The sequence below is a fragment of the Schistocerca gregaria genome, chromosome 11 (genome assembly GCF_023897955.1).
Source record: "Schistocerca gregaria isolate iqSchGreg1 chromosome 11, iqSchGreg1.2, whole genome shotgun sequence".
In the NCBI taxonomy this organism is placed as follows: Eukaryota; Metazoa; Arthropoda; class Insecta; order Orthoptera; family Acrididae; genus Schistocerca; species Schistocerca gregaria.
In genome coordinates, this window is record NC_064930.1 from 85,694,609 (window position 1) to 85,709,452 (window position 14,844).

Below are 14,844 nucleotides of genomic sequence, written 5' to 3' on the forward strand. Positions count from 1 at the left end.
TGACTGTCTGTATGTATTGGTAATTTGTGCAGATTTTGTGGTTATCAGCCTGGCATGTTTGACAATTTGGTGATATAAGCTGTTATTGCTGTTACATGATGGGACAAATTGATTTTCCAGTTCTCAAATGAGACATACATTAAGGTAAACTAATGCACAGTAATTAGACTGCACAATCAGTACACAGAAGACTGCTGTAAGCATTCACTGTCTGTGATCAGAAGCCACTAGAACTTGTAGAGTCAACTCATGCCGAGTTCACCCAATAGACACCATTATTTGCTGCCACTAGATATGAGTGAAACTCGGAAGGTGTAGGGCTACATAGAAGAGAAGTAGCGCTACTTTGTGACAGGAACTTTTGTAATATCCTACGTGTATACTTTCAGTATGCAGGGGATAAATTGAATGATGTGGAAATTTTGCAATTTCAGTACACCCTCAAGGTCACTGCAGCTAATAACAATGCCGCACTGGAGCTATGTGCAATCATCTGACGTGACCATGAAGAAGATTGTGGGCTATCAGACTGAATACCCAAGTAGGGCAGTTCTCCAGAAGAAGATAAAAGAACTAACAGCCCTCCTACAAGACCGCATCAAGCACTGTTTAACCATGGATTCAATATGCTACACAAGCGTCATGATCGAACTGATAAGAAGAGACCTCCACTGTTCATCTTGGCAGTAGATATATCTGAGAACAGTACAGGCTTCAAGAACAAAGAGGATGTCATCTAAATGATCTTCATGCTGGATATGCTAATATGCTTTGACTTTTAAGGTGGAACCTCTCACAGCTGCATTCAGCACTAAATGTCAATGAATAGATCACATGACACAATTGTGTTAAAATCAGGTGATATGTAATCAGTGTGCTGGCAGCCATGACAGTTGCAGTTGCACCCATAAGAAAGGTGGCCAGTGTCCTCTCTTGTGTTGTAGCTTTACAGCATGCAGAAATTCTGGAAATGGGATCCAAGATTCAATGAAGTATGAAGTGAATGTGCAAGAAGAAGAAGCACGGGAAAAGTGGTGGAGAAGTGTGGCACCCTCTTCGGTTCGGACCATGAACTCAGCAAGTGGCCTCTGGTCCCTGTGCCCAGTTGGCACCAGTGATAGTGGTTGAAGAGCCAGCTCCACAGAGTTGAGCGAAGCCAGTCAGTATCAGAACACAGACATGTGAAAATCATCAGAGTGGCAGTAGGTGGCAGAAGATTATAAGACGAGATGCAGGGAATTTCCATCTACTTTAGTATGTTATTTTCTTTGCATTATCAGGTTGCACCTGATTCATTTATGTATACTTCCTGTTCTTTTTTTTTGCCAGTGAATTCTTTAAAAACGGTGCAAAATTTCACTTGCTTTTCTGGATCATATCATTTTAAAAGTTTACATTGCTTGGACCCCTCACCTGTATCGTTCGGAATAGTCATCTGGATCACTGTGATGAAGAATGATGTACCATGATTCCAGTCTGACCATACAAAGTTGTTTTCTTTGCACTTGAATATGCATCGATATGATGGTTAGGGTCAATGCCTACGTTTCGCAAAACCAGTTGCTGGAAGTAAGTCATTCAGTCTACTTCACTCTTTAACATTTGGCATTAGTGAACACACCTTGTAACCAGTGCCATATGTGTTCACATACACTGGCTTTCCTTGTCTGCCTACCTCTGTTCAGCACCTATATTGTCCAGTAAATCTCTAGTTACCCCCTGCATTTTCTTTACATTTTCTCTCTGTTAGCAGTAAGTGGCTCCTCCAAAATTGCAATTGTAGGAAGTGTATTTACAGGATTATTAGTATTTATCCAATGTAGTATTGTGAATGGCTCTCCCTGTATAATTTCATATGCCCAGTCGGGCCCCAGCTACAGCAGTCAGTCAGCAGCATGTTACTGTACTGTGTCAAGTGTTATTCTGTATTGACCTTTGGTGATATTTGCAATCTTGTAAATTAATTTTGTGGTTTGTTTGGGCATAGTTTATACATAGCCTTTAAAAATGAGATCATTATCAAGATAAAGACCGAGTTAGCAATGTGAGGGATGTCTATTAATTGAAGATTGTTTAGTGTGAAAAACAAAAAGCATGTTGCAGATGATTTACCTTTTAGCACTATGTAAGTTGTTTAATTTACTACGACTTGCAGCTTGTTCTGTAAGCACCAGCTCTGCATCAGGGCTAAAGCTTCATTACATTTCGATCCCATCTGTGCTCTGCAATCACCTCAATCTGTGACCAGCTAGTCATCTGTATCTTTACCACAAATCCAATAGCCTTGTGACTAGATCCCAGTATCTCAAGAAGAGGCTTGCACTGTTCTCAAGTTTGGACTTTTTTTTAAAATTCTCCTGCTCTTCACTCAGTGCTTTGATTATGGCTCATGTTAATATTTTTTTAGCTGATCTAGCTTTCCAACTTCCAGTCATTATCTTCATAATCCTAACAGGCATGTGATTTCATGCAGGAAGACTTTGATGAAGGTCCTTGCATTCCCCTTGACTGTCCTGCTGTCAGTGTTTGTGGCTGCTACATCGTATTCAACAGATTACATCTCAAAATGATTACCTAATATTTAAGCTGTAAAATCATTATTACGAAATTCCACAATTCAATGTTTCTCATTTAATACAGCCAAGAAAACCAAGGCACCTACAGTCAATCGAATGACATAGTAGCATCAGTTATTGACCCATTCAGAAAGACACACACATACGGCTGTAACATGACAGTTCAGCACCACTGTAAATCAATGAGTAATGACCAAAGAACAATACGAAAAAGGTAACCCCGCAACTCGCATGTACTCTACACATGCATTTACTGCCATAGTGTGTTACATAAAGCAACAAATACAGGATGTATAGTGTGCACTCAGTGCAACAAATTACTGCATGACATATAAACATAACTATAGAATGAATGGAGAAAGTTAATGTGAAATCGAATACAAGCTTTACTTTGGTGTCAATCTTTATAAATTGACTTTCCTATTTTGAGCGAAAAATGTAACTGCAGTTAGCTTGGAAAACATGCAATATATGAGTGGAGAAAATGAAATTTTCCCATATAATCACCTCTTCTGAAACACAGGCTCCTCAGGCTGTTGAACTCAGTGTACTGCTGGTGTTATTATAAATGTTTGTTGTAATATTATTACCAATACCACTGTAAACTCAATTTGGAACCACAAGAGGTTCAAGCTAGTTCTAGTTTATCTTGCCACTTGTGAAACAGTTTCATCTCATAAGCAGTGAATTAGCAGGAATGTTGTTATTTGTATACTTGAAACTATTTCTCCATTAGAAATAAGAATTTGTAGACTGTTGAAGTAATGTTTGTGTATGTAGAGAATGAGATATTTACTGCCTTTCTGTTCATGCTTCAGGTTGACTAAAATCGCTAATGAGTGTGGTAACACTGGATGTGAAGAAACATACCTGCAGGGAGTGACTTGTGTGGAGCTGGATATTGATGCAGAGAAATCGACACATGTTGTTGGTAGTGGATCTCTAAATCAAGTGTGTCTCTCTAAGCAGGATAATGCCCTATGTGCTAGAAGTAATAACAGGTTCAAGGAATATGAATTCACATGTAGTTCATGCAAGCAAACCTTTTTGTCAAAGTACAGTCTAATAATGCATGTGTTTACACATATTGATGGTGTACAGCCACCTGTACATATCTGTACCACATGTGGTGAAGTATTTCATACCCATGATAGCTTGAGTAGGCATTCAATGGTGGAAAAAAGGACTAGCCAACGAGAAAGTGAACAACATAGCACAGTCTCTAATATCAAACCAAACAGATCTGATATTTTTGGGGAATCCTATAGTCAGTCAAGTCCTTCAGTAACAAACAATGATGAGAGACCACATGTATGTGACGTTTGTGGAAAATCGTTTGATGCTTTGCGCAGTCTTAAGAAACATACTTACAATCATACTGACAAGAGACCACATAAATGCAAAATTTGTGGGTTTGCTTTTATTCGCCATTCTGATCTCAAGCAGCATTCACTGTCACATACTGGCGAGAGAGCGCACAAATGTAACGTTTGTGAGAAATCATTTATTCTGCGTAGTCATCTCAAGAAGCACTCCCTAATACACATCGGTGGGAGACCATACAACTGTGAGGTCTGTGGGAAATCCTTTACGGCATGTGGTAGCCTGAAGAGGCACATGTTAATACATACTGGCGACAGACCCCACATATGCCATCTTTGCGGGAAATCATATATTGTAGCCGAAACTCTCAAGTATCATTTATTAAAACATACTGGGGAGAAACCGTACAAATGTGACTTTTGTGGCAAATCGTTTTCAAGGCCATTCGCTGTTAAGGCCCATTTAATACAACATACTGCTGAGGCATCACACAAATGTAATGTTTGTGGTGAATCGTTCATAAACTCATGGAAACTAAAGGTGCATACATTAATACACAATGGCGAGGAGAGACACAAGTGCGATACCTGTGGGAAATTATTTACTAATAGTCGTGGTCTCAGGGTTCACAAATTAAGACATACTGGTGTGAAACCACACGTATGTAATGTATGTGGAAAATCATTTACGGACGCTGGTAACCTGAGGAAGCATATTTTCATACATACTGGTGAGAGACCGTACAAATGTGTTGTTTGTGGCAAATCATTTACCGAATCTAGTTGTCTGAAGAAACACCACTTAATGCATACTGGCGAGAGACCTTACAAATGTGACATTTGTGGCAGAGCCTTTACTCAGTCTGTTAGTCTGAATGCGCATAGGTCAAATCACTTTCGCCAGAGTACAAAAATTTTATAACTGTGGGATATTTTAAAGAAATCTCGATAAGCTGGGTAGGTATGTTAACATAGAAGACAGATCTCACAAAAATATGTCACTGATCAGCTGCAAAAACTGAACTAGATTTTTTAAGCAATGTGCTAAAGACAGACAACAGTAATTGCACAGAGGGAATTGTTTTAGATATTATTATGATACTATATCAGTGCATTGTGGAGAGCCCATTTTAAAAGTATCATAGCTTTGATCATTGTCAGGTGTGCATAGTGGAAAAATTTTTACAGGTTTTTGTGGAAAATGTGCCATGTGGAAATGCAGACCAACTTTTTAAAGGTTGTATTTCGAGAGATAGTTGTTGTGTGTGTAAACTGGCTAAAAGTTGCCCATTGGAACCAGCCATGTGTGTGTGTGTGTGTGTGTGTGTGTGTGTGTGTGTGTGTGTGTGTGTGTGTGTCTGAAGTGTTTGTTCTACTTGTGTTAATTTGTCTCTTGAAGGATTGAGAATTATGTTTAATGTATGTACCCCTTGTATTTAACCAGTGTAGTTTTGCTGATATTGGTAATTATAATTTATCCTCATTTAAGGTAGTTCTGTAAAATATCAGTAGAACAGTCTAAACAGCAACTTCAGCATTGTACATATGGTCATAGTATAATAAATATGTATTTTCTCCTGTTGTAATAATCAGTGCACTTTTGGACACATTATTGAATTACATGTTAATGCATATATCAATACATTATTTAAATTTCATATGCCACAGATAGTTTGAAGCAACTTCCTTTTGAAGCTTCATTATTGAAGTATGTTTGAGACATTTTAAACTTTTATTAGTTAATACTTATATAATATTGTTCATTGTATCACCATTTGTGTCTGAAGGTTGCTTGTGTAAGTTCCTTTATTTATACATGTATAATTAGGCTTGATTGTTAGTATTATCTGAAGAATCTGATTCCACCTCATATTACTCAATTGTGGTGCTTTTCTATGACACGCCTTTGCAACCAACTAGCTGTGGGATACGTTTCTGTTGAAATAATTGACAACCAACTGTCCTCATTGATTGTTAATACTTAGCCATTTCCCTTCTGGAGACATACGTTGTCAACTAATGTGTGTATCTGCATTAAGTAATGTGCATCTGGGCTTCCTCGGCAAACAGATACTGAAGTATTATGATACAATGTACTGAGTATTTCTGAAGTGCTATCTGTGAAGCCTGGTTACATCATAAAACTTGTTAGCACCAAGAGTACCATTATAGCAGGCGAATGGAATCTAGTTCTTGATTATCAGGATTGCTAAAAATTATGTCATTACAGATCTAGTGATTTAAAGGTGACTTTTCTGTCAACAGCTTGTTATTTGATTTTAATAAACTATTTTGATAATTACATGTCATATTCTACACACATCATGAATTCAGTGTTCCTACATAATTATAAGTTGATAATACGCACTGTACTTCATGCGTCCTTCTCCTATATAGTCTGTTGCATTCTGTTCATACACCAATTATACTGTCTCATTTTGTGTGAGGCATGAAAGCCGTCAATGAGAGTTTTTGTTTATTGTGTTTTTGTTGCCAAAAGAATTGTGCTACTTCATAGGGAAATGTAGTATGCTGATCATTTCTTTCGTGTTCTCATATATTGAAGTTTGTTCTGAACCTCTTTCAAATCATTTTAATTATATTCATATGGTGTCAGAAATAGTGTAGCTTCAGGAATGATTTTCTACTAGAGTGAGAACTTAATTGCTGGAAGGTGAGAGGTTGCCCATCTAATATTTAAGTAAGTATATAATATGTAATACATGTCCTGTAAATTTGATATTTAACACATATAATATGTGTAAAAAGTTAAGTAGAATGGCTACAGAACAGCTCTCATCCATTATAGAAAATTGGTCATGCATTTCTTAACCCTTTCAGACCTGATTTTTTATTTACTTGTAAAACAAAAATCTGACATCATTTTTACATTCTGGCGAGTCTCCTGACAACATTTTTCTAAGATAAAAATTTCGTATCAGATCTACTTTTCTAGATATTTAATGTACACAAATGTGTTCATCAGGTCTCGAGCTTCATATCATACATTAAAGAGGTTAACAGTACAGATCAATTATGCCACTCTTTATTTCACTTTAAAACAGAGGAAATAACAAAAATGATTCCATATTACATTCTTGTTTAAACAACAATGGTCAACACCTGATTTTAAGGTTTAGTATGAAACTGCAAAAAAAATTTCTGTCCTTTTGGAGACACAAATGTGCTTTACATTTTCTGCACTGAATTCTTGAGTGCCCTGTACATTTTGGAAATTTGCAGCGACTTGGAGCTCCTACACCATGCAAAGGCAAATGGTCAATGGAATCAAACTGTATCTCTGTAGCTGGTTGTAATTCTCCTCTTTTTCTTGGTATGACTCTCATGTCTGAAGCCAGTCCATCATATGGACGCCCCCTCTTCTTTCCAGTCACTTTCTTTTGGCACAGTGTCAATCCATCTGCTACCCTGATATGAAATGAAAGTAGGTCCATTTGCTGCTTCTTTGGGATACACAGGTTGTCTGCATCTCATCCGTATTCCAACCAACTTTGCATGATGGCAGAGTCAAGAGCATGAAAATCATTCACAAAGGCCATTTTCGAGATCTGATGAAAAACTCTGTAGTAGCTCATCAATTGATCAAATAGATCCACACCACCCATTGCATGATTATATCTTCTCACTATTTCAGGTCTTTCTACTTTCACATCTTTATGGTGCTTTTTGTCCCAATGCTCGACTTCATCCACTGAGCCTTTACCATCAAAGTTAGTACACAATACAATTGGCTTATTGTCTAACCACTTACACATGGTATTGTCATCAGCACTACTGATTTCTTCACAGTAACCTCTAGTTAATTTCAGTATTGTTTTTTCATCTGAAATAGGCAAGTTCTTTCCAAATCTGTTTTGACAGACAGCACCTTCTGCATTGATGCCTTGAGATTTCAGAACTTGAAACAGATGATACGATGAAAAGAAGTTGTCAAAGTATAATTTATGACCTTTACTTTTTGAGAGTGGAACAGAAAATCCTAAAACAACAGCAGGATCTAATCCAATTTTTTTCAGCATGTGGTATTTAGTTCAGTTGTAGCACCTTGACACAAAAGGAAATCGTGCACTATTCCACTCTTTACACACAACATGGAGACTTTGATTCCCCATGGACTTGGTTTCCCCTTGACATACTGCTTTGCAGAAAACTTCCCAGTGAAAGGAATAATTCCTTCGTCCACAAAAAAATTCACTTCTATAGGAAGTTCACTGCAGCACTTTCGAATGGCTGTGTAAACTGGCCTGACTTTGTAAAATTTATCTTCCTTTTCAGGTGGTTTCTCCAGATTTTTCACCAATTTTAAATTTGTTCGGAATTCTAAAAATGTGTCTCTAGACATGTTTTCCCAAAACACATTTACCTTCAGGCTTGTATCCCAATACATTCGTAATCTGGGAAATTTCAAACCGCCAATCAGCACCTCTAGTTCTTGAGTTGTTGTGTGCTTGAATGAGGATTTGCCTTGTTGTAATGCATAAATATTAGTATGTGCTGTCATGCTAGTGAACAAATCATCCAGTCTATATCTTATGAAGTATTGTATTGGGGAACACAAGATAGATACTTCAAAATTTGGAGCTTTGTATGTTTCTGCCATGGTACTTAGAGGCTTGCGTTTCCGTTTTATGGATTCTTCAGGTGTCATCATTATGTTGTCACACAGGTTATTCAATTCTGGATTGTTTTCATTGCATAGAAAGTTCATTTCAGCATCTACCACATCTACGTCATCTTCATCTTCAGATATGGTGTTTCTACACACATCATTCACGCCAACTTTATTTGCTCTAACACGTTTCACTATTTGTGGAGTTTGCCTTTCAATAAGTGCTACACTGCCATCCTCATCTCCACCCAAACTGTCAGAAACGTCACCATTTTCAATTATGTCCATAATTAAGTCCCAATCTTCCTCCACAGAAAGACATTCCTTATCCATGTCTGTAAGTCAAAAGCCAGAAATATAAAATAAAATCATGTGTACTGGTCAGTTATTCTCCTCCTTGCTGCTGGTACTGAAATTTCTGAAAAAAATACCACACGTAACTACCATCGCCAGGCAAATACATCTAGCCAAATTTTAGGTTACGTTACCTATTTTACACCATTACGGACCTGTTGTACACAAATGTGTAGATTAAATTTACCTGATACATAACACAAATAAGAACTGAATGAAATTGCTGAAAATTCCACTGGAAGAAAGTCTAATGTTTCCAAAAGAAGGAAACCACACAAAAAATACATTAACAAAACCGACAATGTGACTATTACAGCAATAAAGTCAACGAGTAATGGCTTCCCACCGAGAGACAACGCCAGAGAGTATATTTTAACATGTAGTTCACTGACTGCTCACAAGAGAGCAGCAACTGCTGGAGCATGGCTAAAATAAACCTACACAAAGGTGTACAGTGAGTTTTGATGCACCTGACATTTGTCAGCGAAATATTAGTGAACAAACTTCATGTACAAAATTGTGACCACCAGGTCTGAAAGGGTTAAATTTCCAATAACTTCTGCTGTGTTGGAAATGGATGACCTGCTTCGGTCATATAGTTAATAATACTCTCTGTCTTTACTGTAGCTTTTGAGATCAGACATACATAATTAGAAACGTTCGTACTGAACTGTTGGTAGAAAGGAGCATTTCATCCATAGACAGCTATAAAGAGCCTAAACGGAAATGTCAATTTTGTGTGTAATTATGACATAAAAAGTTTAAGGGAAATGGAAATTACTTGTATATGTTTTTGGTTATAGATGCATACTTAAATATCATAATTAACTGAACATTACATTTTTTGTCAATCTGATACGATTTTTGTCCTATTCTTTACTGTAAATGTGGAATAAACATCAAGGCATTTCAAAAGCCTTTGTATTTGTCAGCGAAATATCTTCTGTCAAAAATAACATAAATAGTGAGTCTTTTGTGACATTTATGTCCCAAGAAATATCGTTAACTGTGTGCTAAAGTTGACAAAAATTGTTTTCTTTCCAATCAAATTTTTCAGTAAATTTGATTTCACTTTATGCTTTTCGCTGTCTCTTTCAGATATTTCGGATTCAGAGAACCATCTGTTATATCATTTTGTTGAAATATTAGACACTATTATTACACCAGCTTATGGAGACAGCTTCAGATGGTTTCTTTCAGAGTAAGTGGAAGAGTTACTGCATGCAATGACATGGAATAATACACCCTTTGTGTCAGTCTTAGTACCTCAACGATCTGTCCCTTAGAAGAATAGTTGACAATAAAAAATGCTGTGAGGCTAATCCTGATAAGCAGTAAGACATAAAGCAAAGTCGAAATCAGCAAAATGAGATCACAGGAAGACATATCACTGAAACACAACATAGCAGCCAGATATGGGGTAGAAAATATAAATGGCAAGGTGGTCCGAAGTAACTAGTCGGTAGCACTCTAGGTATAGAGGGCGAAAAGTGCGCATTTGAGGGCATTGCTGCAGCATATATAGAACATAGTAGCATGCTCCCAATATGGGTATATAAAGTATGTGGGTATATAAGTATACTAAGGGCGTGGTTACCTGCTCTGATACAATGGAGATGGACCCCACGGAGTTGTGTGGAAGAATGTGGGCATCACAGAGGTGCAGAATTATATGAGGAGAGTCAATGGAAAACTGGAAAAATTGGCAACGTATATTCTAACACTTATTATTCCCTAATTACTGGAACATATCCTTGTCAGTTATATCTGCCTTAAGGTTCGCCCATTTGTTCCTAACACCATGCGATGCTATAAACGTCAAAGATTTGGTCATACCACTTTAGGATGTAACGGGAAGGCTACATGTGGCAATTGTGGAGGTCTTTCTCACGAGTCAGGGACTTCTTGTACACTTCATCCATAATGGGGTTCACTCAGTGTGGATCATAAACTGTGGAGTTTAAAATGAGGAAAAGAAAATTCAAGAGTTAAAAGTACAGAGACACATACCCTATGGTGAAGCTGAAAAGGCTTTCAAAGTCATGTAACCACTGGCTTTTGCAGTTTCTTTTGCATCAGCCCTTAAAACACTAATAGCTAAGTGTGATGCCTTCATACAAACCCAGACCACAGATTCAGGTACGAGCACATTCACTTGTTACTGTACCTGTGGGGGGATATGCTCCACTTGCAACTGATGTAGCTCAGAAGTCGTCAGCAGTAGACTTACCATCTAAGCCATATACCACTCCCCAACTTCATAAGTCACCTATGCCATCCAAGCCACCCAGGCAGTCTCCTCCCCCTGTCACTAAAGAAAAACGTTCTTCTAAAAGTAGTTCTAAGTCCAATAAAGCGGTAGGTAAGCCTTTGGATCGATGAGTGCTCTTCCTATCTGACGGCGACTATGCTGTTGAAGATATTGACCTCAAATCGGAGGAACTAGAGAATGCAGAACCGGCTAACGTTTCCCCTGACCTACCTGGGAAATCACTGCCTCCAAGGGAGAAAGGAAAGAACCACTATTGCTAACCAGTGGCTTCCATAGGGACTTCTGTGTTGCAGTGGAATTTGAATGGATATCGCTTGCATTTGGAAGAATTGCAGCTGCGGGCCCCGGATAAACATTTCTGCATCTGCTTATAAGAAATGCATCTTAAACTCGCAGAGACACCAACATTGTGGGGCTACCACATATGCAGACAGGGCTAAAGGTGTAGTGGCTATTTTTCTTGATGACAGATACCACTCCTCTCCTGTCCCTCTTACCACGACCATCCAAGCAATTGCTGTGAAAGTTCTCTCACCGTTTACTATCACAGTGTGTTCTTTGTACCAGCCCCCCCCCCCCCCCCCCCCCGTTTGGGTGCAGATGCACTGACAGAACTCTTCCAGGCACTTCCGCGCCCATTCCTTCTTGTGGGTGACTTCAATGCCCACAACGGGCTGTGGGGCTCGGATACTACTTGTTCCAGGGGTCGGCTGATCGAGTGACTCACCCATTCTGAGGATATCTGCCTTTTGAGTGTGGGTCAGATGACTCACTTTTCCACAGCTACAGGGTCTTTTTCAACTATTGATCGTTGATTTTGTTCCTCAGCTATTGCAGATTCAATTCACTGGGAAAAGTCTCCAGATTTACATTCTAGTGACCACTTCCCAGTGTGAATTCGTCTGACGCCTAGAACAGTCGCCAGCAGGAGGCCACACAGGTGGATGATACAAAGGGCAAATTGGTTGCAGTACAGTCGACAGGCTATTTTTGAACGAAAGGTTTGTGCACAAGAGGCGGTGGCCCATATCACTCATGAGATCCAAAGGGTTGCTGCAGAGTCCATCCCCAGGTCTAGTAACCACCTCTGACAAAGGCCTGTTCCTTGGTGGAATGTCGACTGTAGATTGGCAATCAGGGCCAGATGGACAGCTCTTTGGAACTTCAAATGGTGTCCAACTACAGACAATCTTCATGTCTTCAGGTCTGCAAGAGCACATGCAAGCCTAGTGATCAAAGAATGGAAGAGGGCTTCCTGGAGGGAATTCATGACTTCCATTAATTGGCCCACTTCTGCTGCTCACATTTGGGATTCAATAAGATGGATTTCACACAAGGGTAGTCCCCATCCCCTTACGGCGTTGTCAAATAATGGGGTCTTGGTGGACACGCCAGAAGAGATGGCTCATGTTTTAGCCGAACACTGCTTTACTAAGTCATCCAGACAAACTCCTGCTGTTCAGGTACTCCGTCAGACTGCAGAGATGAGGAAGCTCAATTTTTTTTCGCGCAGTTAGGAAGCCTACAACCTCCCATTCTCCATGTGGGAACTGGAATCAGCTTTAGCTGCAACCAGAGACACCGCTCCAGGACCTGATGAGAACCATTATACCATGCTTAGTCATCTGTGCCCTGAAGCGAAAGGTCAACTCCTCTTGTTTCAGTCAGATGGACAGTACCCCACGACTTGGAAGGAGGCAGTCTTAATTCCATTCTGTAAACCAGGTAAGGTCTGTAGCACCCCTAACAGTTATTGGAGTGTCACCCTTACTACACTCCTGGAAATTGAAATAAGAACACCGTGAATTCATTGTCCCAGGAAGGGGAAACTTTATTGACACATTCCTGGGGTCAGATACATCACATGATCACACTGACAGAACCACAGGCACATAGACATAGGCAACAGAGCATGCGCAATGTCGGCACTAGTACAGTGTATATCCACCTTTCGCAGCAGTGCAGGCTGCTATTCTCCCATGGAGACGATCGTAGAGATGCTGGATGTAGTTCTGTGGAATGGCTTGCCATGCCATTTCCACCTGGCGCCTCAGTTGGACCAGCGTTCGTGCTGGACGTGCAGACCGCGTGAGACGACGCTTCATCCAGTCCCAAACATGCTCAGTGGGGGACAGATCCGGAGATCTTGCTGGCCAGGGTAGTTGACTTACACCTTCTAGAGCACGTTGGGTGGCACGGGATACATGCGGACGTGCATTGTCCTGTTGGAACAGCAAGTTCCCTTGCCGGTCTAGGAATGGTAGAACGATGGGTTCGATGACGGTTTGGATGTACCGTGCAGTATTCAGTGTCCCCTCGACGATCACCAGAGGTGTACGGCCAGTGTAGGAGATAGCTCCCCACACCATGATGCCAGGTGTTGGCCCTGTGTGCCTCGGTCGTATGCAGTCCTGATTGTGGCGCTCACCTACACGGCGCCAAACACGCATACGAGCATCATTGGCACCAAGGCAGAAGCGACTCTCGTCGCTGAATACGACACGTCTCCATTCGTCCCTCCATTCACTCCTGTCGCGACACCACTGGAGGCGGGCTGCACGATGTTGGGGCGTGAGCGGAAGACAGCCTAACGGTGTACAGGACCGTAGCCCAGCTTCATGGAGACGGTTGCGAATGGTCCTCGCCGATACCCCAGGAGCAACAGTGTCCCTAATTTACTGGGAAGTGGCGGTGCGGTCCCCTACGGCACTGCGTAAGATCCTACGGTCTTGGCGTGCATCCGTGCGTCGCTGCGGTCCGGTCCCAGGTCGACGGGCACGTGCACCTTCCGCCGACCACTGGTGACAACATCGATGTACTGTGGAGACCTCACGCCCCACGTGTTGAGCAATTCGGCGGTACGTTCACCCGGCCTTCCGCATGCCCACTATACGCCCTCGCTCAAAGTCCGTCAACTGCACATACGGTTCACGTCCACGCTGTCGCGGCATGCTACTAGTGTTAAAGTGTTAAAGACTGCGATGGAGCTCCGTATGCCACGGCAAACTGGCTGACACTGACGGCGGCGGTGCACAAAGGCTGCGCAGCTAGCGCCATTCGACGGCCCAACACCGCAGTTCCTGGTGTGTCCGCTGTGCCGTGTGTGTGATCATTGCTTGTACAGCCCTCTCGCAGTGTCCGGAGCAAGTATGGTGGGTCTGACACACCGGTGTCAATGTGTTCTTTTTTCCATTTCCAGGAGTGTAGTTGTATGGGTAAGACTCCTGAACGTATGGTCAACCGCCGACTTGTCTGGTAGCCCGAGTCTCGAGGCTACCTGAGCCACTCCCAGTTTGGTTTCAGGCGCTACTGTTCCATTCTTGACAACTTAATTCTGCTGGAGACGGCGATACAGGAGTCCTCCATACACCGAAACCATTTAGTTTGTGTGTTTTTTGACCTTGAAAAAGCATGTGACACTACTTGGAGGTACATCCTTCGCCGACTTCATGAATGGGAACCACGTGGACGCCTGCCACTTCTGATCCAATCCTCCCTTGAGGACAGGCGTTTTCGTTATCGCATTGGCGATGCCATGTCTGATTGCTATGTTCAGGAGAATGGTATGCCCCAGGGCAGTGTCACATTGTTTGCCATCGCTATCAGTGGCATTTCCTCTGCAGTCAGGTCTTTGTTTGCGGATGGCTTTATAATCTTCTACTCTTCCTCTGATCTTACAACAATGACGAG

At 41.0% G+C, this 14,844-nt stretch overlaps 4 protein-coding genes and 1 long non-coding RNA gene across 17 annotated transcripts in view; 3 read left to right on the forward strand and 2 right to left on the reverse strand.

Annotated features, from left to right (window-relative positions):
- LOC126295455 (zinc finger protein 708-like) overlaps window positions 1–14,844 on the forward strand; it is an 885,643-nt gene that overhangs the window by 531,645 nt on the left and 339,154 nt on the right. For 7 of the 8 annotated variants that reach the window (XM_049987976.1, XM_049987977.1, XM_049987982.1 and 4 more), the window contains one exon: window positions 3,395–6,198. The exons of the other annotated variant lie outside the window; for it this stretch is intronic. In XM_049987976.1, the coding sequence (XP_049843933.1) occupies window positions 3,395–4,820 (1,426 nt within the window). In that variant the 3' untranslated portion in view covers window positions 4,821–6,198. Of the gene's footprint in view, window positions 1–3,394; window positions 6,199–14,844 lie in introns of those variants that run through there. 8 annotated transcript variants of the gene reach the window in all.
- LOC126295459 (uncharacterized) overlaps window positions 1–14,844 on the reverse strand; it is a 1,097,875-nt gene that overhangs the window by 494,064 nt on the left and 588,967 nt on the right. The window lies entirely within an intron of this gene.
- LOC126295452 (zinc finger protein ZFP2-like) overlaps window positions 1–14,844 on the forward strand; it is a 909,451-nt gene that overhangs the window by 175,605 nt on the left and 719,002 nt on the right. The window lies entirely within an intron of this gene.
- The window catches only part of LOC126295457 (zinc finger protein 16-like), a 356,400-nt gene continuing 343,040 nt past the window's right edge, over window positions 1,485–14,844 (forward strand). The window contains exon 1 of the mRNA XM_049987988.1: window positions 1,485–1,569. Within this exon, the coding sequence (XP_049843945.1) occupies window positions 1,538–1,569 (32 nt within the window). The 5' untranslated portion in view covers window positions 1,485–1,537. The remainder of the gene's footprint in view (window positions 1,570–14,844) is intronic.
- The window catches only part of LOC126295458 (piggyBac transposable element-derived protein 3-like), a 354,659-nt gene continuing 347,746 nt past the window's right edge, over window positions 7,932–14,844 (reverse strand). The window contains exon 2 of the mRNA XM_049987989.1: window positions 7,932–9,016. Within this exon, the coding sequence (XP_049843946.1) occupies window positions 7,932–8,861 (930 nt within the window). The 5' untranslated portion in view covers window positions 8,862–9,016. The remainder of the gene's footprint in view (window positions 9,017–14,844) is intronic.